The following is a 24,928-nucleotide window of genomic DNA, read 5'->3' as shown; positions in this document are numbered from 1 at the left end:
TCACAAAAACCGTAGATTTCTTCTCTACCAGCAGCTGAAATTAATGCTTTATGTTGTTTATCAGAATTACACGAAGCAAGAGCCATCAAAAACCTCTGTCTGTTAGGCCTGAATAAATGACACTTTTTCAATCATTTCTTAGGGATATAAACTATGGTTTCTCCTTCTTCGGGTAATATTTTTGACCTTAATCGCAAATCTTCTGCGCATGTTTACTTGAGATCGATCAGAAGATATGCTTGTGGTTTTGATGAAATAGCATCTTTGTAAGCTTGTACTAATATAGAAGGACGTTCGGGATAAATTTATCTTGCAAGGTAGAAAATCTGAGACTTATTTCTCGGGTTGGCTAAAAGGAATATGTAAGAGGCATTCAAACATCGTTCTTGCTTGTTTGTCCTTTGGAAACAAATTCTGAGTGATCAGTAACATGGTAAGATTACGATGATGGCTTCGTTTTGTAAAAAAAAATCTGCTATTCTCGAGTACGCGTTTGCTACGGAAAACAGATCATCAATAACTAAAATATTTCTTACTTCCGGAGAAAACTCGATGTCCTGTAGACCTCTATAAAATTCAGTATGTGGAATTTCTCTCTTCATTAACTCGTATAGGGGTTGATCTTCAGAGTATAAAAAAAAACTATTCTCTGTACGTTTACGTTCGGAGTGATGATTGTATCCTGATTTCGTAGTAGTGAAGCAACCAGAGTTGATTTCCTACTTTGCGTTGGGCCACAAACTAATATTGTTGCTGGATGGATTAATCCCGCCATCCGTATGGGTAAGTGATCTGAGTGGTAGAATCTACGTAACGTTTGTCGTATGAATAACTGAATTTCTTTATTGAATCTTTATTTAATAACTTCGCACTATATTTATCTCGGACTATCTGGTCATTGACTTCATGCAGTCAAAAGTAGTGATATTGGCTGCTTCTCCCATCAGGGATAAACATTGTAATTATTTCTAATGTGAAGTTATTTAAAAATGACTTATTCGATTGAACGAATTTCTCAGTCCTTATAAGGACTGGCTTAAAGGGGCGAAGCAAGAATGCTTTTCATATTCCCCGTTATCTGTAGAGGACAGTGTAGGGATAATGTGTTATTGAGCAATTAAAGCTCTGATCATGGCAGGAGGGTAACAGCCTCAGTTAGAACTTCATTGGCTACAGCATTGCCATCCATTACCCTCCAAGGGTATTCGATTGAATGAATCAATCACCGCATCTCACGGTCGATTGATTCATCCTATCCACCGAATTTCTCAGTAACATAACATCCAATAACCGTTTTATACTGAAATCATCTGAAGACATAAGAGGTAAATTGACCGAATGAGTTAAATCATCACTTAAAATAGCGAAGCGTACTTTATTAAATTCTGGAACTTCTTGTCTGACGTATTCAAACAACGTCTAAAAATATTTTCAAGTCGTGCTATTATTTCTTTTGGATCAGAAATTTGAAAGTCGTGAATTAACACAGTCATTGATGTAAATTGTGTTTGATACTTGGGAGAAATCGTAGTAGTTTCCTTCTGATGGTGAATTCTGTTTAAAAAAAAAAAAAAAAAAAAAAAAAAGTAGTAGTAAAATATCTGGTTGTAGCAAGGATAATGTTTTTATTAACAGATAATAAACATTAAAACTATTAAATAACACTGTCTAATTAAAGATTAAAAAGCAAAACAAAAAGGAGATTATTAATACATACATTTTTCTTGCATTAGAAATCGCATGGGAATGAAACACTAAATTACTAAAAAGGGGAGAGCAAAAATCATGCTTACCTCTTTTATTTGTAGGTTCATCAATTTGTTCAGTTCTTGTAGAAGGACTTGCTTCCATTTTTAATACTTCTATACACAAAAACAAGACAAGTAACGATATTCTCCCTCGAGTATTAACTTCAAAAACAAAAACAAGTGTTTTTGTTTTGAAGTTAATACTACCTTACCCAAAAAGCTTTTAAGAATCACGTGAGGCTTTCAAGTGGGGGAAAAACACACAACCTCTTTAAAAGAGAAACATCATGACGTAAAAGCATCATGTGACTAACTACAACCAATCACAGACACTGATAAGGAGGGTGAATTAAATTACTTTTAATAAGAGAGGAAATAAAACATGCATTAAAATTACACTCTACCTGTGAGGTTCCATAACTGGTTGCAAAAAAAAAAAAAAAATGACACCTGAGTATTAACTTCAAAAACAACTGTTGCTACCTTCCCTAAAAGCTTTTAAGATAACTGATAATAACGTATAGTCCCTGAGACAAGACAGGGCACATGACCTCGACTCGGGTCGAAAATAAGCCAAACCTCTCCCCCCCACCCCTCATTGGTTGAGGTACAAAAACGTTAGCTTATTACGAGCTCGAAACAAAGGTCGAGGGGATAAATTTAATTACTGTTTGATAAGGGGAGAAATTAAAACTACGCTAGAAATGATGCTGTAGGAAAGCGAACAACGTCACACCAGCTGGTCTAAAAAGACCAATCATAAACCAGTTCAGCTCGGCAATTAAAACTTCCATGTACATGATATCATACCATTCAGTTTCAAAGATATGACCCTGTATGACCCAATTAAAACATTGCCGTCGGCAATTAAAACTTCCATACAGGTGTCCCATACTACTAGGGTGATATTTAATTGTTTGCCTCGGGGCGCGATCTAATTTTGCGACGACCCTGGTAACTGGTTTAGCAAGAATGGCAATAATAGCCTCGTGTTCAGTTTGTGTGGGATTCTGTATTAAGTTATTGAAGAAAATAGCAGTATTCAAACCGATAATATCGTTTGGACATCATTGCGTGCCTTCGAGACGAACAGTTGAGTATGAACTGTCATCGTTGACAGTGGCGCACCTTATTAAAACAAACTGTTGCGGAGACGCGTGCCCTTCCCGGAGCTGTGTGCGTTTAAGTCGGTCACGTTTAACTTAAACGAAAGTTAAAGCTTCAGTATTAACACTTGCTAGTAGCTGCATTGGGTTTCTTGATGTTGTGAACTAAAATCTGCTGGTTCCCAAAGTATTGATATTTCATACACCATCCTTAGGCGGCAGCAGTAATATAAAACCCGTTTCGAATCGTTATTATCGTGAAGTTGGCGTGAAATATCTCGTTTCGTAGTAGATTCCTCTTTGAACATGAAATCGCGGCCATTCGCCTAAGATTAGGTAAGAATGCTGTCCAGAAATATTTATATAGAGATCGATGGGTGCAGGAAAATTTACAGCTGGAAGTCGAAGATGAGTTTATCTAGAATGGTGATATTTCTCTTGCACAATAGCGTTTTCTTCCCGCTCCCGTTAACCAAGAGGTATAGAGAGGTCTCATGTTTTTAGCGCTACAGGATGAGTACAAACCTAGCTGTAAACAGAAATTCGAGAATATGGTTCGTAGTTATGTGCTAACTGTTTACTTTTACCATAAATATTTAACAGTTGTAATATGGTAAGTGCACAGTGTTGTAGACGGCAGGGTGTATTTTTGTCAGTTGTGTATTTTCTTAATGATCTGTGGTCCGCACATAGTTCGATAACATCCAATACAGTCGCTTTATGTTTCCTTCTAATTGACTAATATTTTCTGCCAAACTCATACTCGGTTTTAATGCAATTTTTTGACCAATGATTTCATTCAATACACTTTAACAGTTAATGCAATCTTAATTTTTAATGTACTATTGATTTGAAAAACCAAAGAATATACAGTTTTACCTGTTTGCATGTCTAAACTATAAAATACTAAGATAGGATGAAGCTGGTTTTTTATTTTATTTACTTTTTATTAGGCGAAAGCAAAGGTTGATAAAACAGGACTTATAAGATCAACTCATTTAGAAACCAAACCGATGTCTTTTCCGACCAAATCCTCCTCGCTACGAAATCTGCTTGTGTGTAGATTTCTTTGTGTCTACCTCTTTCATGAACAACAGATAAAAAAAAAGTTTCTTTCAGAATATCGTTCATACATTCTTTCTTTTTCAAGCGAAAAAGTTGGTTAATGTCTACGTCACGAATACATTGTTTATTTAATCTTACATGGAATGATCGGGAGGTAGAATTTTAATCATTTCGAGTCACGTTTTGACGAAGCTTGAGTCTGATAATCGACATATGGAAGTTAGTTTCCGTTGCAATATTACACATCGTCACCAAATGCCACTTTTCGTGTGGTGCTATTCACAGTGATTATTATTATCGTCATCGATGTGAACGTTGTGGTGGGCAGAACAGTTCAGAAAGGTTCAACCTGACTATTAGATTGAAGGAAGAAGGATGACTACTAAAATATGTTCCTCAGTGAGTAGGAGCAAGAACAAATGTTCCCTTCGTTGCCAGACACCTTTTGAATGAATAACTGATAAATCTTCAATTTAATATATATTAAATACTGTACTATACTATGTACTAAACTGTACTATAAGTAGAGTTTAATACATAGTATAGTACAGTACCTCGTCTGGGAAGCAAAGAAATTTTATAACAGTTTATTTTAATGGAAGACGATTAACCGATCTCAAATGAAGGTGGAGATTTTGCTCCTGGAAACCATTTAGAGCTTTGCATCTTCAAAAGCCAAAGATACGGGATTCACAGTGGAAGGTGCATTGGCCAGAAGTCTAACGAACCCAACTCATTTCACCCGACTCAGAAGGTGGCGCAAAAGTACGATATTTCTATCCTGATTGTAAATTTTTTGAGCCATGAAACGATACAATCAGCTGTCACTATCCTTTCACCTGCTGATTAGAATGGATGGGTGCGCAGGCATAAATGGAGTAGATTAGACAATTATCAGCGATTTCTTATGAAACAATTCGCATTTGAAATTTGACATTCTTTTGTGAAAACCTTGTATAATTTCCAGCAGTAACTTACAATATTTTTATTTCCTTATACGATTCATATTGTTAGAATATACTTGAATATAATTGCAATCGTGGCCACAGCAGTTTTATTGATTTATTTTATTTTACAGTAAAAATGAAAGCAGTCGTCCCTGGTTTAGAGAAGAAGATTCGCAAAGCCGTAATTCACGTGCCCGCCAAGCTTACGAAGCTCTTCTAACCGTGACTGCACGCATTCCAGAAACATTAGAGTATGAAAACTTTTCTAAAGCAGTGAAACAGATCGCAAAAGATGAGTTTGGATTTGATTACGGACACGAAGAGGTAAAGGCAACGTCTTAACGTGCTCGAAACGAATACCTGTGTATAACAAATTAAGTATTATGATTATACTTTAAGTATAATCATGAATTATGTCTATAATAAATTCTATGTGATTAGTAGTCAAACTTAAAAATAAGAATAATAAATAGTATGCGTATCATGGCTCATTTTAGACACATTTTGAAATGTTTGTATACTCCTTCGGCCTTTGCATGATACAGATCGAATATAAGTAAAATTTTTAGAAATCTGGTATGACGGTTTTTCTTTCTCCTTTCCGTAGAAGAATTGCTGCTATCAAATCAGATGCATAGGATTAGTGCGCAGAAAGAAATGAGCACCATTACACTACCTAATGTAAAACGACATAAGAAATCCTCTCCAAGTTTCAACTTTGAGCGGATCTGTCGCAAATATCAGTATACGTAACGATTTCAATGTTGCAAATAAACAACTGTTTAACGCTTTCATTAAATATTATTTTGATTTTGCAGCAGTTACAATGTGATATAGGGATGGAGAAAAAATATTTCGTAATTGTTTAAAAAACGGATTATTTTTTCTATTGAATATCATCTTATCAAACATCACCCAGCGTTCTTCTAAATATTAAGCTAGGTAACATAATTATTCACTTAATACTTGCATTTTATTTCATAAGTCAGTTTCTGTTTTCCGATAACAAAATGATTTCATTAACAAGCATTGCGTAAAAATATATGCACAACTTGGCAACCAACAAAAGTGTAAACGTAATTCTTCCACGAGCGATAATAGAAACGGGCAACTGCGTAAGTAAAGCTCGTGTGTGCGAGCCTAGTTGAGTAAGGAAACAAATTTAGCCAAAACATTAGCAATTTACAAGACAGTGTATAAAACAAGTTTAACTTAGGATTTGAGAAATATAACGTGGTATGATCGCCTAAACAGAATGGGATAGAAAAGGTTATCAAAACAAGCCTTCTTTGCAATAATGACAGGAAAAAGACAGATATAAGTGGACTGATGAAGCTAGAGCCAGAGATGAGAGAGAGAGAGAGATAAGATCTTCTGGTGCTGACAAGTGATAGAGTAGTCTGGAAGAAAATTGTTGACAAAGAACATCAGTAAGTATTGGAATTTAATTATATTACTGACATAGTATCCTTTTATATCTCCTGAGGGTCAATATCAGGAAACTCACGATGTTCAAGGAGTTTTCGTTTAAATATTAAACCAGTGTATAGTTACACATTTATGAAACGTACGCTATCTTTCATATATAAGTCAGTTTCGGTTTGAAGTATTTTTTTCTTCAGATACATAGGTAGAACAGTCACCTGATTTGAAATGCCATCCTTAAACAGAAACTTATTTAAAAAGAATATTTGAAATTAACCGTTAAAACCAGAAACAACTCCATCAACTTATACAAAATAGTGCAAAACAGATTACTAAAAGGAGTCAATCTTGTTAATCCAGTGTATGTTTTAGGAGAAATTTTCCTTCCTTGGCAGAATCCTTCAGTTAATTTTGTCAGAACCATCGTAATCTAAATATTTTCTCTTTCAGTTTGCCTGTTGTACTTGAAAATCAAATAGGTCTCTAAACTCTACTCTGAGGAGGAAAATGCTGAATGCATTTTGTCTATATTTTATAACAGTCCTCTACTTGTGGCTACAAAATCTATAGCACATTGTACTTTGGAAAGTGGTTAAGAAAAAATACGAAAATAATTAATGGCTTTTTAAACAGTTTGTCCACCTGATCGCCCTTAGGAAGAACATATTGTTGCATGTTTATATGAAATCAGCAGAATGAAAGTGACAAGTTCAGTGGAACGGAGCATATGAAAATGCTTAATTAAAAAAGAGAGAAGCAGAATGTCTCTGAGTCGAGTGGGTGATGGGAACAAGTCAGCGAAGTGTTCTTTTTCCAGATAGCATCAAGCATTATTAAGGTTTTTTGGTGCACTGCTTCAGATGCGAGAACCGAATTATAAGACTGGACACACACCCAGTTAGTGGTTTACCTCCAAGATTAGCATCTTGAATGGGAAAGATCACGAGACTTTTTTGCATATTATATTTGGGTCCATTTGATGTTTGTGCCAGGAATGGTTGGAGATATGTCAGCCGACAAAAATAAATGAGATCTTGTTCGGATATCTTAATATTATCAAAATTAAGGGCAGGGGTAAGTAGATGCATGAAATAAGACAGGACTCTTTGGTAGCATCGAAATTCGCAAGGCTGCCTTCTCCCCAATAGCGAATGGTATAAGGTGATGATGTTCGAAATGCTGCTTTTTTTTTTTTTAACGGAAGGAAATTCATGTTATTTCGTAACTGGATTCGTCTTTGTGCATCTTCATTGTCTTTGATTTGGAATGTGCCCATTATTATGATTATAAAAGTGTCTCCATGGAGTGAAAAGACTCATCGCGGGAGACCCCACAGTGACACACTAACCATTATTCACACAATACCTGTCATACTTCTCCTTAAATTCATTCACAAATGAAGCATTCACAACCACCTCTGGCAATGCATTCCACTCCTTCACAACCCTCCAAGTAAAAAATCTAGTCCTAACACCCTTGTTAACCAGACTCTTAAATAATCTCCAGGAATTGCCCCTCGTTCTCTCCCTTCCTGAACTGATCTTAAAAGTGTCATCAGCATAAAATCCTGTAAAACCTCTTTAATAATTTATATGCTTCTATCCTATCTCTTCTCCTACGTCTATCAGCTATTTTTTGGAGCCCACAGATCTTCAATCTATCCTGGTAGAGAACATCCCACAGACCTGCAAACCTGTAACTCGCCTCTGAATCCTCTCCACCATTTCTTCATCACCAAGAAATCCAGGTGACAAGATCTGTGTACAATAGTCCAAATGCGGTCTTATTAATGCCCTTATAAAGTGGAACAATAATTTCCTTATCCTTGCTTGTTAGTTTGTTCTTCAACACCCATGTAATTTTGATGTCCTTTAAACTTAAACTTTCAACTTCTTGCAGTTCAGTTCCGTTAATATAGTATACAGTTCACATGCTGTTTATTAATGAAAATAATTAAGTCAGTGATTTTATCCTCCCTAAAGATTAATAAGTCAATGATTTTCAAAGTTTTTCAAATTTCAAAATTAAATTACTTTTTATATCATGATGTACATAACCTACCCACTGCTTCATGTTTTCTTTTTGACAGGTGTGATGTTATTATATCTGATTATCGTAGTAGCGGTTTCATGGTGTTTCAGCATAAAAGGCTTGACTTTCAGAAATTCTGTATTGTTGGAACGTAGCTGAGGGGGATTTTCTCCGAACTTAGACACCTGTTAAAGGACGCGTGATACTTCAATACTGCGTTAAAATGCAAATAGTTTTGAGATTCATGTTCATGCTGAACCATCAAAAACCGAAAATTCTGTTAAAGATTGGTTAAGTATATTCTTTGGAGGAAGTTTAAATTGGCAGTAGTCGTTTCTGCAAATTTCCTGTCCAAATAAGATTGGCTGGTTGATCATTTGCTCCTCCCGTAAGTAATCAGCTCGGAAATCCGAGCTACCGTCTGCTTCAGAAATGAGAGAACCTTTCTCAGTTGAGCTAATTAAAGCTTCAACGTGAAGAACGTTACTTTCAAATTTAAAAAATACCGCATCAACATTTGTTTGCGCGAACATATTCAGACATCTCTCCGTAAGTAAACAAGCATGCACCGGGAGGAAAGCTGATATCGGTCGTGGAAGATGCTTACGATAATTCAGTGAGATTGAATTGCATAATATTGAACACTCTATCGTCATATGATGTAAGTAACTGCACGAACTTTCCGAAGCCAGCTGCAGTCATTGTTGTGAAAACTCTAGAGAAAGAGCCACCGCCTATTAAAAAGCCAACACGCCTATCATATCGGCCAATTACTTTGAAACACAGATGTGAAGTTCTGAAATGGATGACGATATCACTGCCGAACATATTCCTGTGATGCTTTAGAGTTCCAGAGGGTTTCAGTTTGGCTCGCAGCATATAACTCTATAGTCTTGGTTATCACAGTGACTACTGTAATAGTAAGAGCCAGATTGAACTAGGTGAAAGTATTCCATGGAGAATCACCCACGAAGTCAATGTATTACTCATTCAGTTTAAGATCATATATCTTTCTTATTTCAATTATTACTTTAAACGTTTGGAGTACAGTAGTGCACGAGAAGTTTCGACACAGTTTAAAAATATGTGTACAAAAACTGCTCTAGACTTTCTTTCTAATAAAAGACATCACTCTACCGAATTTGTTAGTGAGAATTTTTTTAACGATTGCTTGCAATCATTTACTTATTTATTGATACGTAACACTGTTGAATGAACGTAGCTTGGGCTACCTCCAAACTCATTCGGTTTAAACGCATGGGTATTCAAATATTTGTATTTATGAACATTCACTTCGGTTTTGTAAGAAGGAATAATAAATCGTACACGTCACCGTCATACGAAATAACTCTGGAAAAGAGTACGGTATGTGTTTGTTCATATGCATTCCCGTGCACAGTACAGCCTTATCTTTATTTAAAACAATACTCACACGCCCCAGATACAAACAAGTAATGAAGTACAGTAGTGTGTGTGTGTGTGTGTATATATATGAATCACTTTAGTGAAATATAAAAAAAATCCGACTTTGGAACATTATTACATGTGCAGTTCTATTCTGGCTTATCCGAAATTAGTGTTCTTGACAGTTCCAGTATAAAGACTATAAAATAATTCTAAGATCAAACTTTGAGTAGTTGTAAAATTCCCTAATAATTTCGTGTGCCTTTTTTTGTATAAATCTATCTTCGAGAGAGTTTGTTACATGTAAGTTAACTGACAAGAGACCTTTTCTCTACCAAAGCTGAAATGGAATCTGCGGTTGAAAACTGGTTTAACAGTAGATAGATACACATACTAAGCTGGAACCATCCTGTTTGCAAACAATGCGCAGCAAATCCGAGGTTTTATGTGTGTGAGATTCATAATTAATTAACGATGGATACCTCGATGGAAGATGGTGCCTTGATTGGTACTCCATTGACTAGGAGTGCACAGCATTTCTGAAGGTTCTTTGCATTTTCTGACAAAGCAGTTGTAGTACATATGTGAAAACTGTTTTTTCCAAAGAACAAAATTGTCTCTCTCTCTCTCTCTCTCTCTCTCTCGAACCCTGGTTGTTCTACATAACATATAATGCATGAACAGTGGATTTTATAAACATCTAGATATTTAAGGAATAGGTGGAGTTGTTGAAGAGTATGTAAAAATCTCGATATTGCATATTGGGAGGAAATCTATCTTTATGCCATGCTGTCGAAGTATTTCAGAAATTTTGTTCATTACATGTTGGATGTAAGGAAGATTTACCGCATCTTTGTCGTTGTAGTGGGAGGGATTGTTAATCTTTTTTGTACCTGTATTCATTTTGAGTATTGTGGTGCTGAGGTAAATCCTTGATTCCTCATCCGTTTATATGCTCTGTCGCCTAGCGTTTCACTTCCATTTTATACGAGGAGTGATATGACATGATGGATGGAAGTATCTTCCATCGTAGATAAGCTTTTCTGTATACCGAATAAATGAATTTATTTGCTTTCGTAGCAGACCTCTGGAAATATATCCAGAAAGGTTTTGGAATTGTGTGGTGGATATAGGCTATTTAGACAGTCTCTGAAATCTAGAACGAATATATTGAACATAGGACTTAGAAGACTACAGTCATAACCCCAGAATTTGATTTTGTTTTCCTCAAATGATTCCATAAATTAATTGAAATCTGAGACGGACCAGACATTATTTTTGTTCTTAGTAGTTTTCTTGAAACTGGAAGAATGTGAATTCTATGCGATGTTTGAACAATAGGATTGTGTCCGGTGGGGAAAAGTTTGAGGCAGTTCTAATGCTTAATTTCTGGGAATATCTGTATTGTGACATCCTGCTACAAGGTTCGATTGCTCTGATATTTTGCTTCCGTTTCTTTGTAATAAAAATTCGTATTTCATTCAAAAGGACTGTCTCTCCTACCTGTCGTGCTATTAGTTAGATGTTTGGAAATACTGGAGGGTGGCGAATCTCTGTAATTTGCAATAAGCCTAAGAGATACGGTCGCTTTATGTATCTTCAGGGTTCCGTAAATTCCCAGAACTAACACCTGTAAGGGGATTTAAGGATTCAGTCGGTTTTGATTTCTTCTTTCCAGATGATGAGCCTTTGTCAAATTATTCTCTTATGATGTATCCGAATCAGTTCCAAGTCTAACAAGTCGTGGATGTTATTGTCGTTTCATGAACTATTCTTTTTTCACGTGTATTTTTCAGTAGCATCTTCATTTTCCTCATTTATAACTATGGTGCTGCTATTTAAATTAATATAGCTGTTGTTTGAATACGAATGAGGTCTCTTGAGGTTTTTTGGTTGTTCCAACCAATCCCTTTTATTTCTGTTAGCTATAATATCCACTTTGAGGATCTAGGGGTTAAAGGCAAATTAAAATATTTGTGTAATATATTCAGTTCTGCACGTGTGAGGACGATTTAAATATTGAATTCTGTGGATAATTGCCTATCTTGCTTCTCCGATTTGCATTCAGCTTGTTGAATATCTTTTGGTTCCTTAGGACAAAGTAAAACTTGTTAGATGATCTGTCTACTTTCTAATTTGGTTCTGCTGGAAGTGCAGACGCCAGTTTACAGTATTGCCTAATTCTGCTGAAAATTCAGTCGTAGATGGTTCAAATCTTCTTACTCTCGTCAATGATTAGGCATTAACTTATTTCGGCCTCGCTGGGCTTTCCATATTGCAGCTGGTCTTCTGCGTCCTCTCTAATTTTAGCCTTTGGTCTGTTTATTCATTCTTTGGTAGTCAATATCTTTCCATCCTTATAAATGCGCTTTCCATATCTTTCGATATTTCTTGATCTTCTTATTTACGTTGTAAATGGCTATCTCTCAACTGATGTCTTCATTTTTATAGGATCTAATTTTGTACATCCTTTAACCGTTGCTAAAAATCTTATTTCTACGGTTTGGATTTTATTCGATCTTTGCTTTTAACAGTCCATATTCCTAATCCACGAAGCCCAATTTAAATAAAATTAAAATTGGGTTTCTAATTTTTTTAAATTCATATCTCATTCAATTGTTTTTTAATCTGTGGAACATTTTTTATTTAATAGTTCTACAAATTTTCTGAAATGTATTTATTTTTTTGAAATCTATATTTTAGATATATTAATAAATTGTGTCACCTATTCTGTTATTTTATCTTCTATGATTATTTCCGATCTGACATGATCTCGACATTTAAATGCCACGACTTGTTTTCTTTTGTGAGATCTTGAAACTGTATTGTTGGCTGATTTTATTCAACTCATGAACTGGTTTTTGAACGCCATCGTCTCGTAATATAATCGGATCATCTGAATACAGCATTGTATCTTTTTTCTAGTTAGCTTGGATACCGTGTTTTATCATTGTTTTACATTTTTATATATCAATATATTTACACCTTCTTTAATTTCATTCTCTTCTATTAATTTATTATCTAATTGTAACGTAATTTTTGTCTTTATATAAGCATTGTATAGCTTGAAACTAAATATAATGGGAAAACCTTGTTTTTTCATTATACTCCCTAATTTTTCTGTATGTATTTTAACAACTGTTTTCTCATAAAAGGCTAAATGAGGTCTCGATGTTGTCTTTTTAAACATAGACATTATCGATACGTGATCCTTTCATGTCTGAAATCATTTTGTCATTCTGAGAGTAGGCTGTTTGCAATATGTGTGTTTGAAAAGGTATACGAAACCAGTAGATAACTGAATAACTAAAAGTTCAATCCTAGAATTAGTTCCGGGTATCAGGAATTTCCACGTAACTATAGAAATCTCAGAAACGTGAAGTAGCTTTGCTCAGCTTCAAATAAACGGATGGTATGTCAGTAACCGTAAACTAGTAAGTCCACACGACGTTGAGCTCGGCCTTTCGTATCCTGCTAATCAGACGAAAACCCCATTAAGATACGTGTGTTGTGTACCTTTAGAAGGAGGCTTTAGGGTACTGTAATAATCGCTACTGCTCACAATAATTCGCACTCTGCGTTCACCAGTAGTCATTTCCTTCAGAAATCCGAAACGCTGACACTTTCTCATTAGGAATTCAGTTCAACAGCGTGTTGAGATGCACTCATATACGATATTTATCCATTATTTGATGTGTCCCTGTGCCCGTTTCCAGAGTGAATGCACGAAATTATCTGTAATTTAAACCCTACGGTCTTAATCCACTGAAAGAAAAAAAAAAGAAAACACGCAGTTAAATCTCATAAGTAAAATAGGAATGCAGTAATTTTTTCTGAATAATCCGTGCTAGGCAGGTTCTTCTCATGCATCCTATTTATATACACTACCCAAATAAAAGTAAATTGGAACCCTCCATTCACGAGAAAACTGATGATAAATCTAGTCTGTAAAGGATATCAATGGTTTCAAGAGAACTAGGTCAGTCTTCTGGTCTCCTTTATAGGCAGTATAATTAATTATATATAAAAAAATAAAATAAGTCCATAGGAAAATTTAATATTATTTTAAAGAGAATATTTAATATTATTTTAGTGACAGTGCCATCTTCGAGAATGGTCTTATATAACCAATCAGCAGCGATCTAGCATTCTCAAGTCCAAAGTTAGCGATGTGCTGTAGAAAGGCTGCTCACAATGACAGAGAACTCAAGAATACCACCACAAGGGTCTACTTCTTGAGAAAATAGTTATTTTTATCTTGTTGTCAGGTTCTAGAGAATCTGTTTTAAAAGGCGAACTGCCATAAGCAATCCTACAGCTGTTTACACGACATTGAGAGAACTAATTCAATGAATTTTCTTGGGAGGTATAACCACATATTTCCTCCGTTTACTTGAGAGCTACAAAGGCGCAGAATTAAAAAGGACAAGAAATATCTTTGTTTTGTTTCCTGACTATTCTCTCTCTCCCCCTCCCCTCTCTATACAATCACAGTGTCGGTTGCTGAAGTTTTTGTAGGAGGACGCTTGCTAGATCTTCGAAAGATTCGGCAGCCAAATTTGTTTAAATGAGGAGTATTTTGTAGATCATATACCGATTCCCAGAAGAGACGTTCAGCTCTGAAGCCACGTGTTTTTAAAATGGTAAGGAAATACGTTCTCTCTCCAAAACTATATGCTGTATTTATCAAATAAATACATTAATTTTGGTGTTTTCTCCATTTATCAGCATATTTTCCAAGATGCCCAGAATAAGAAAATTTACTCTGACCGTGTGGCTCATACACTACTGCAAACAGACGTATTTGTCATAAGGAATGTTAAAAGTAGCTTCCCTAATTCGCTTTTCTTAGCAAGCATGCTACAGTGCAATCGAAGACACATCCGCTTTTGCCAAGTACGCTGAAGTTTTTGATGTATCGTTGAACACCTTAAATGCGTTCACACACATAAATAAATAAAATTGAGAGGTTTAACTGAATGTATTAAAACACATATTAGAATAGCCGTGACAACAAATAAGACACGTAAAACACTACAGTTGTTAAGTAGTTGGAAAAGTTTTATTATTAGTTAACTCTTTTGATAATTACCGATGAATATAATAATAAATAAATTCTCGTAGAAATCATGACTGCTAATATTATTGGAGGCTGGCGGTCCTTGCAGTGTTTTCCTTCGATTCCAAAGAATTTCATTTTCCTCTTTCCCATCTCATTAAGTCAACTTCTTCTGTTTGTTTGCTCTTTCAAGCACTTTTTTGGAAACAAATGTTTTCTATCCAGCTAATTAGCATAATTCTTAAGGGGATGTTTCTAGAACTATCATTTTTTTTCGAGTGGTCCATGTTTCTGAAGGTGCGCATTTGTGGAATAGACAAAGGAAAAGCAGTTGCATTTCTGTATTTATATTGACTTTCCTGTTAATGTTTCTTTTTAAGACATATCGCTTCGGTTATTTGTATTCTTATTATTTCATGTTCATATTTTTCATCACAAGGTTATATTTCTTCCATTAGTTGAGATACATGCTTGTTTCTATTTCTTCCACGACCCTTTCTGCAAAGATTCCAAACAATAATAGAGGTAATGCACACACACTTATCGGACTTCCCTTCTATCCGTTGTGAAAGTGTGATTATTTTATTTCAGATTTTTATACACCCTCTGACCAAAACGAAACCGAACGTTTCGAAAATGGAAGAAACTAGTGGCACTACCTGTTGTATCTTTTTGTTGACGAAAGAGGCAACCTTCATTAGTGTTGTGTCAACTGTTTATGACATTTATTTCATTAGAAGCAGAGTTATAGTGCCAAGAGTGATAGTGTGTTTTGACGAACAGTCTGTCTTCACGATATTCATGCGTACGGGACGAATTCTCGCTATCAATCGCTTCAAAACTTCGAGATAAAACTCACTATTCACCGTTTGGCCAGGCGGAACGAATTCTTTGTGGATACTGCCTTGGAATCGTAGAAACAAATCAGCATTGTCTTTATTTTTGACTTCTCCAAGCGACTTTTTTTCGGATGCCCCTCCTCTGGTAGTCTCCACTCAACACTTTGGCGCTTTGTTTCGGGCTCATACTCAAAACACCAGGTTTCGTCACCAGTTACGATCGTTTCAAGGAAGTGTGATTCCTTACAAGCGGTTTTAATGAGATCCTTGCAGGGTTCAATTCGGTACATTTTTTGGTCGTCAGTCAACTTGTGGGGAATATTTATTGTATATATTAGCGAAGGCCCAAACTCTCGGTTAACATGTTGTGCACAGCCGATTTTGGAATCCCCAATTCATCTTCCATCAATCTCACGTACGATTTCTGGTTTTCTTTGATGAAATCGCGCATTTTTTTTATGTTAACTTCGCTCAGTCCAGTTTTTGGACAGCCCGGCTTTTCGTCGTCCTCAAGCGTCTCACGACCACTTTGAAATCGCTTAAACCACTCGTAAACTTGAGTACGGGATAAGCATTCATCACCGTATGCTTTTTGAAGCATTTGATGCGTTTCGTAAAACTTTTACCAAGTTTAACACAAAAATCAATCGCAGCTCTCTGTTTGAAACTCATTTTCCGACCGTTCGTCAAACCACACTGTCACTCTTGACATTATAACTCGGCTTCTAATGAAACAAATGTCATAAACAGTTGACACAACACTAATGAAGGTTGCCGCTTTCGACAACAAAAAGATACAATAGGTGGCGCCACTAGGTTCTTCTAGTTTCGAAAAATTCGGTTTCTTTTTGGTATATGATTGAAACTGACTGAATTAATGAGCGAATTAAAACTGACTTTGCGATTCTTCATTTCAATATATTCTGATAGAATTTGATTCTCTGCAGGTCAACACATTTGTTACTGCATTTCACGAAGCTGTACTGTTGTATGCCGTAGCACTGAACGAAACTTTAGCGGAAGGATACAATATCACCAATGGCTCGATTATTACGCAGAAGATGTGGAACAGGACATTTGAAGGTACGTGCTTAAAGAAATTTATTCAAAATGAATCATGTATTTTTTGCAAAAGAGGAAGTCATTACAAGAAAATTATACATTTTAATTTTTTCTCCCATTTCTTTACGTCAATTCCAAATTTCTAAGCTTCCTTGCAAGAAGCAAAATCAAAATGATTTTGTTTCAATTACAATATCCTGTGAATGAAATGTTTCTTTTTACTCCTAAAAAAGCGTTATCTACCTTCGAGTGTTTTTAATGTTTTTATTTTTCTGTGATGCTTGTTTCTGTTTGGAATATTTTTCGTATTCTTCAGAACTCATTTTAAATTCTCGTAACAGAAACATGGTGGGCACGACGACAGTTTAACAAACGGGCTTAAACTGGGCAGTGTTTAAAGCAAAACTTCTCATCCCCCCCCCCCCCACACACACACCTAAAAATGTTGCTCTTACCAGCAGCTGAGAATGCGACTTAATTTCCTGCTAAATTTTTCCCGTAGCAAACTGATCACAAAAATATTGTTTTACGTATATATAAAGAACTAACAACCAGTTAGAGTATAGCTTAATCCCTCTATATCATTTGATATGCAACATTACTCTCGAATTAATGATTATCAAAAATTGAAAGATTTTCATTAATTCATACACCGAGAATCTAAGCGATTCCCAGAATCGGGTCAGCTAACACTAAACCGAATGCCTAAGACTACTCTGAGCAATAGAAGTAAAATCGTTGTTACATGTTGCGCAGTACGGCTCTTTCTCTCATCTAAAACTGAGCATTTTTTTTTCACAATCATAAAAGTGCGCTCGCAAACACATGCACAGCCAACAACATGAACCCAAGAACCATAATAAATCAGATAACACGATAGATACCTGTAAAACAGAATTTCAATTTATCTTTATGCAAATCACAGCCTCAAGCAAGGCTTTCAACCGTTCACAAACCTTACTCTGGAGAACAAATATCGATATTTTTCAAGACACTTTAAAACTCTTGTAAGTAAGTAGTCTCACTGTGAACAACGAAATTCATTTCCCAGCTAAAGATTCATCAGTTCCCACGGATGAATTATAAATAAATAAATACAATTATGTAGTTCATTTCCTTCGTCATGCAACGGACTGCGTGTCAGACTTATTGCACAACATGATGCTCTTCCTTTACTTCTAAATTTACCAAAATATGGTTTTGAACGAAGATATCGAACGGGAACGTTAACTGTGATGAAAAATTTTGCGGACTGGGAAATTTGGCAAACAGGCAAAAAAAAACAAGCGATATCAGAGTGGATGAAGGAATTTTGATATAAACAGTAAGGAATTAGCGTCACGATAGGAGGGAAAGCAAAAGTCATTCTCAGAGGTTGAATAACAGTACAGCACTCAAGGATAAAGAGTGTTACAATTCCTCATTATTCTAAACTTGGTTTTATTTTCACATTTATAAATTAGAGTAAATCTCTCAATATACCAATCAATCATCTGAAATTCGACTTTCACAAGCATATAACGATTTTATTTGATAAACCTTTAAGTAAGTTTTTTTAAAAATTTCACCTGGAATACTATTCTATTTTTATATTTACAGATTTCAGATAATTTTATCATCGGCACTGAAATATATTCATAATCACATTCACTCTGGATGTTTTCTAGCACCGTCTCACTGTTGCCTTTCACCGAAAGCTGAGTGATGTTGTTTCGGCGAAAGCTGCATGATAAATGTTATCAAGCAGCTTTCGTGATAACATTTATTCATTGATCCAAAGTTAAACATCAGTTTAACTTTGGTGAATCCCCCACGAAAGTGTCTTTAAAGTTGTCTTACATTTAAGCGTCGTTAGTAGGCAGGAGTTAAATAATCCTCCAATGGACGAGCGACGAAATTCGTGTACCACCTAATTCACAAACATCCATGCTCACAATAAGATTGTAATCCACAGCCTATCGATTGAAGACAGCCATGCTACTCGCTCTGACAGCCATTTAATATTTGAAGCAATAGATAACGCTAATGGCCAACTTGTAAAAGGGATTGCCATCCATCATATCTGAATTCAGTAGTATAAATATCGTACTTCATACATACGACTCGTATAACGTGTCAGTGGAATTATACTTTTGGCCATGACTGCCAGTCAAAGCTGTCCCATCCATATTTCCAACTTGGTCTAATTGCTAAAATGTTAAAAAGCGGACCTCTGAAATTTTAATTTTTGCGTTATTTTTATATATCAGTTAGTGCTCCACTTATTTACGGTCTTCTATGAAACTGCAAGCCTGGATTTATTGTGGAATATGAATTTACACACTCCATTGCATCCATGAACTCAGTGCTAAATGCATTTTGTGTATTTATTGTATATGTTACTGACTTCTGAAACTCCCGAGAGACATGCAGCCATATCACGCCACTATATAACACCAATTTTCATTTGAAAATTTCCACGTCATGACGAAATTCGAATCAAGTTGGCTTTCTAGCCGAGGTTTCCCTGGTGACTGCAGAAGCACTATTAGCGAAGCAGTTGACCAAATTAAATGTCAAGTTGTCTGATTTAAAGCATGCTGATTCTGTTTTTTGTAAAGATCTTTGAAAAATGCCTATAACCGATCAAATTGTCCAAAAAGAGGGAGGGGAAACTCGAAGGATGGATAGAGACCGTATGCCATTTCTATGCACTGAATGCTACAGTTTTCGCCAAATAAATCCTCAAGGTGAGTGGTGTACTAATTTAAAAGAACTGTTGTTTTTCTATTACCTTATTTCTTTAACAATAAAGCTGCAACTCGAGTTTTATTCGACTCGCAAATATTCGTGTGAATGTCATTTTTCTCTCGCGGTATAGTGCAATCTTGTCATGAACGCAAAATGTTCAACTACAGCCTCTCAATTAGTGAGGATTGGTTCGCGAAGTATGTGATCATTGTTATAAATTTCACTTTGTAGGATTCATGTGAAATATTTCAGAATTTTTATACAGAATTCTTCGACTGTGCGAATGCTCGTTTCTATTTCAGATATAAGGAATGGTGAAGATCACTTTTTTTTTTCGAAGTGAGCCCAGTTATAAGAAATGCTGATTTCTACAGTAAATGGAGAGGGAGATCATTGATTCATCTATGGAGCTTTCTCATTAAATTGATTTAAGTAGACCTTTGAATAAGGTTCTAAATATAGGAGATTATGTTGCTAAATTCCGTTTATTATTATAGAATTACACTGTGAAAGAATACAGCTAAGATGTTTTATAGATTGTTGTAAGAAATATATAAAGTTAATCATTGATGTACTTCTAAATGTAATTCACGACCGAGTTTAACTAAATTTTTCACAAAATTCATAAGATGTCTTCCATTTGTTGGCCAGGCGAGTTGCGTCTTACTCTCCAACCAAAAGAAAAAGCGGTTCTTTATGCGGCAGACGATTTTTGCCGTACAGTATGAGGTTCCTTCCTTTGCTTACTGGAGGTCTGAAGTGGCTTGACAAAATCCTGTTTGGTTTCTGATTTTTAGTCTGTCTAAGGTAATGTAGTATGTGTCCTTTCGTGGACGAGATGCACATAAAAATATCATTTGTGTGAATCTATTATGCAATGGTTAAGCTTGTAGATTATAACATCAGTAATAAACAGTTCGTAATATTTATACTCAGGCATAATTTAGGTTTTAATGTAGTAACCACACAAGAACACGGTTAATAGTACATAGCAAAAAAATTTTTTATGTATAATATTGTTTCACAGATCAGTGGATAGGTAATGATATTATACATCTTTATCTATGACACTTTGCAAAACATAAATTGCTAGTTGTTGATCATATATTTTTGTGTTTTATAATTTTCAGTCAACGATTGCTAAGTTTAAAACAAATAGCAAAAATATCGGGGTGTATTGAATTACTGGCGAAGAGTCTAAGGCTGAGTCAAACGTATTGTATTTTAATTTGTTTCTGTTATTCTGGGGTTCCAATATTATAAATCCGAGTTCCCGTGATGAAAAATGCTATTTTGAGCATTTAGCATATTATCTGCCCATACAACAAGAGAAATATCGATTTTGGCATACAGTTTATCTGCCCTGACATTCACGGTAACATTCTTGAAACCAAAAGATTTTGACAGCTATTGGCTAATGGTTTCTTACTAGATGTATATAAGTCTAGTTCCTATCCCAATTCTTAAGAACTCTCATACACAAAAAAAAACTACTTCAGATTTTGTCATTTACATATGGGACGAGCACCATTCACTCTCAAGTTAAAAGGAATCAATATTACGTTTGATGACAAACTTCTTTGTCTGCATCTGTGAAAGAGTTTTCCTATAATGTTATACCGTCTTGATAGAGACGTGCGGTGGATATCGGTATTGTTAGAATCAATACTTATTTTAATGTTAATCGCCAAGAATTTTGAACCGATATTGAGAATACAGAGAATAGATTAAATGGAATGAGTGAAGGTCACAATTCAAGGAGAGAAAAAAAAAAGAAAACTGATAGATACTGAAAAATCTCAAGCGATATTATTCATTTATTCACTCTTCTACAAACTAAGAAAAGATTCAGCACAGCTGATGGAGCAAATGATTGAGAAGAAAGCTAAGAGGATTCACTAACTTCATCTACATAAAGTAAGGAACGTAGTTTTGCAGGTCCAATTTTGCGTTGGTTTAATATCTCATTACTGAATAATATTGGTTCATTCAGGTTAAAACAATGCAGATAACGCTATAAGTCTATTTTGCGTACAATTTTACATTAAATGACTTCCATGTAAGCGCCTTTCAGTAGGGCAGTTTTATAATAAATAAAAATTCAAGAATTTTTATTTATTATTGCTTGGACCGCTTTAGGTAAGAAAATATGCAATAGATTGACATCCCATAAAAATTGCATGTTTACGGTAATACTAAACTCGATCTAAAATATACGATCACGGTAATGCTTTATGTTAATGTCATTATTACGTGAAGTCTCCAAGGAATCATCACAAAACTCAACCCACCACCAATAGCATTTTCTCTGTAAACTGCGCGTGTTCTCATGACCGATTTGCCTGTATGTTAGAAGGAAAAAACTGCTACCTCCGTAAGAGATCGATTAACTCAAGCGAAAAAGCCCGTATAAGGATCCCCCTTCGTCACGATGGGAATCGAGCTGAGGTATTTTCCATTTGAAGGGCACGAAGTCCATTTGCGCTACGGTGGCGATTTATAATATTGGCTTTCAGTTGTAACAGACGTTAAGCTGCTTCCAGAAGTAAATTCACCAAATAATTTAAACACTTATATGCTAAAGCACAAACCAGTGCAGACATTACCTTAAACGTTATCTTAGTGAACCTAACATGTTTAAGGAATAAATCCAACATTTTATAAATCCAATTTAAAACATGATGATAGCTGCCCAACCCAGTAGTCACTCGCTTACAACCTTTGACAATTGTTACTTAACTATTTCATTAAACTTTTATAAATTTAATTCGAAGTTCTGCGTTTAAAATAAAACCACTGATGCCACTGACCATACACTAACTTAGTTGTTTCGTCTCCCTCTCTCTTTCTTTACGCGTTTGTTGGACTGATGTAGCACACATGCATGCATGAACTCACATGATTTTCATTAACTGAAACAATCATTTTTCGTTTGACTCAGCTTTCGCTTTGTATGTATAGTGCTGCCATCTCGCCTTCGAAATAACAACTCTCGCTGTTTATATTAATTTCGGCTACAGTTTGAGGATATGGATTAAATTATTAGTAAAATCATTCACTTTTTTGGCGTGCAAGTTAATTGCAGATCATAACAAGCGTAAAGATAGGCATAAAATAGTTTGAAAATAATTTCAAACTATTTTTTTGTTTGAATTGGTGCCTTCAGCATTTTCAAGAATATTCAGAAATTGCTAATCATATTAAAAAAATATTCAAAAATTGCTGATCGTACTTCGTAAACCTTTCCCAATAATAATATATGCAGGCAAATAAATTTTCTCTCCGCATATTCTTCAAAATAAAACCGAAATAAACAGAAATCATATATTAAACTATCTGCGGATGCAACACCAGTTGTTCCAAGAATAAACCCCGAAGATCTCTAAAATGTATTTTAAGATATTATAGTTGCAACTATAGATATTTTAAGATATTTTATTATAGTTGCAACTATAATAAGCTACAACAGAAAGGAATTATTCTGAATTTTATTTCTCTTAGTATAATTTTAAAATACCGTAATTAAAATTAAAAAAATCAGCAAAAAGGGCGCTTAATTTGTTTTAATGTTTGTTTCGTTATTTTTTAAACTGTGAGGAATTATAACAGAATGTTGAGCATATCTTAACATTTTATTGTATATTAACACTATTTTCATAGTATCTCCCGACCAATCAATAAGTAATCAGAGTATCATTGATAATTTTGTGTTGGAAGCGATTAGCAGAGCATGCCATGTTGCTAATTGAACTCGATCTGGTTACTTGTCATTCAAGATGATACTCTAATTATTCCCGATGCAGCTAACTGGGAGTGGCACAGTTGATGATGATGATGTAGCAAATGCAGGCATTTGAGAAGCGTAATGTATTAATGTCTGTACGGATATGTTTTACAGTCTTTATTCAATTTTCCCGATGTGATAAGGTGACGTTTAAATGCCTCGCCATAATTTATAACAATCGGTTGTTATAAATTATAACAGTTGCAAGAAAACGATTTTTATCTTTACGCTTCTGCGTAAAGATAAAAATCGTTTTTTTTGCAACCTGTAAAATGTTATATGAATACTATCAAACGGTTCATATATTTTCTAGGAAATGAATTTATCCATTTTGAAATCTAAAAGATAATTTAATTCGATTTTACATTTCTTTAATTCGTAATTAAAGTTGAAAATTGTCCACATTTCAGAGAAATAATAAAAACCACGTTAATTGATAGGAAATATTACTAAAACGTCTTGTTTTGTATGGTGCAGTTTAAATTATTATTGCGCAAGCGTCTGCGTGTATAAACACACAAATTTGTGTTGCAGGGCATTTTAAAATAAGAGCCCATACTCTAACGAAACCATACTGCCAGAAATGAATTACTATACGTATTTAAAGCATAAGTATTTAATTCTTTCTTTTAAGGTTACACGGTGATCAGCATTCATGTTTATAAATTTATGGACACAAAAACACACGTGTTGAACGGATTATTTTATTAATTACTAATAAAATAAAACTTGAAGTTTCGACCCCTGCATCGAAGTCATCATCGGAAGGATACAAGTGTATAAGGAACCAAGCCCTAGCCCTGTATACCGGTAAACTAAATCTACGTAGTTAATTAATCCTTTTCCCTAGCCTGACCTCTAGTGATAAAAAATAAATAAAAAATTAAAACAAAAAATTAAAATTAAAAAAAAAACAAAAAAAAAAAACAATAGAACTATAATAAACTGCTCAAGTCCTCATGTATTAATTTTTCTACGGCTAGTTTGGTTGTAATACAGGTTGTAGATGGGTCCTCCACATTCTTGAAATGGTTAGGCCATCATTTTTGTTGATATTTCGGTTGTGGTTGAGCATTTTACATGACTCTTTAAACTTTCTCTCAAACGAGGTTTGTGTGCGGTGTAGAGACTGTATTTTCCCAATCAATTCTGTGGTATGTTTTGAAGGTTCGTGGTTGGTCAGAAAGGCCGGTTTTTCCAAAATGGAGGTATTTAATGTGTCGTTTGTGTTCATCTTGTCTGATTGGGATAGTTCGCCCTGTTTCTCCTATGTATGGTATGTTACATGTGCATTGTATTTTGAATACCCCTGAGTGGGCTAGGCGTGGAAGAGTATCTTTAGAAGAACTGAGTAGGTGTTTTAACTTATTTGGGGGGTTAAAGGTGGTTTTAATGTTGTATTTGCGTAGTGTTCTGTCTATTTTTTCAGAAATGCCTCTAACATAAGGAATGGCAATAGCATTCCTGAAATATTTTTTATTCTTACTGGTATCTTTTGTGGATGATCTTGTGAATAGTTTTTTTACTGTATCCATTTTTTATAAATGTTTGGTTGATAATCTTGTATTCCTGGTTTAGAGCTTGAATAAATATGTATATGTATTTAAAGAATCGATCTTGTCATAATTTTTCTTCTAATGATTGTTATTAATTTTTTTTCTCCAAAATTAAGCGGTAAGTGTTCAACTTGTGAATATTCAGCACATAATTTCCTGTTTAGGACATTTT

General features: G+C 34.9%; 1 protein-coding gene across 1 annotated transcript in view; it reads left to right on the top strand.

Moving 5' to 3' along the window:
• LOC150104334 (atrial natriuretic peptide receptor 1-like) overlaps window positions 1-24,928 on the top strand; it is a 282,793-nt gene that overhangs the window by 66,606 nt on the left and 191,259 nt on the right. Inside the window, exons 3-4 of the mRNA XM_090396460.1 lie at window positions 4,998-5,190; window positions 16,572-16,707. Of these exons, the coding sequence (XP_090252586.1) occupies window positions 4,998-5,190; window positions 16,572-16,707 (329 nt within the window). The remainder of the gene's footprint in view (window positions 1-4,997; window positions 5,191-16,571; window positions 16,708-24,928) is intronic.

This window comes from Typopeltis vanoorti, chromosome 8 (genome assembly GCF_054136105.1).
Source record: "Typopeltis vanoorti isolate ZY-2024b chromosome 8, IOZ_Tvanoo_1.0, whole genome shotgun sequence".
Classification (NCBI taxonomy): Eukaryota; Metazoa; Arthropoda; class Arachnida; order Uropygi; family Thelyphonidae; genus Typopeltis; species Typopeltis vanoorti.
This window is presented reverse-complemented; position numbering and strand designations above follow the sequence as displayed.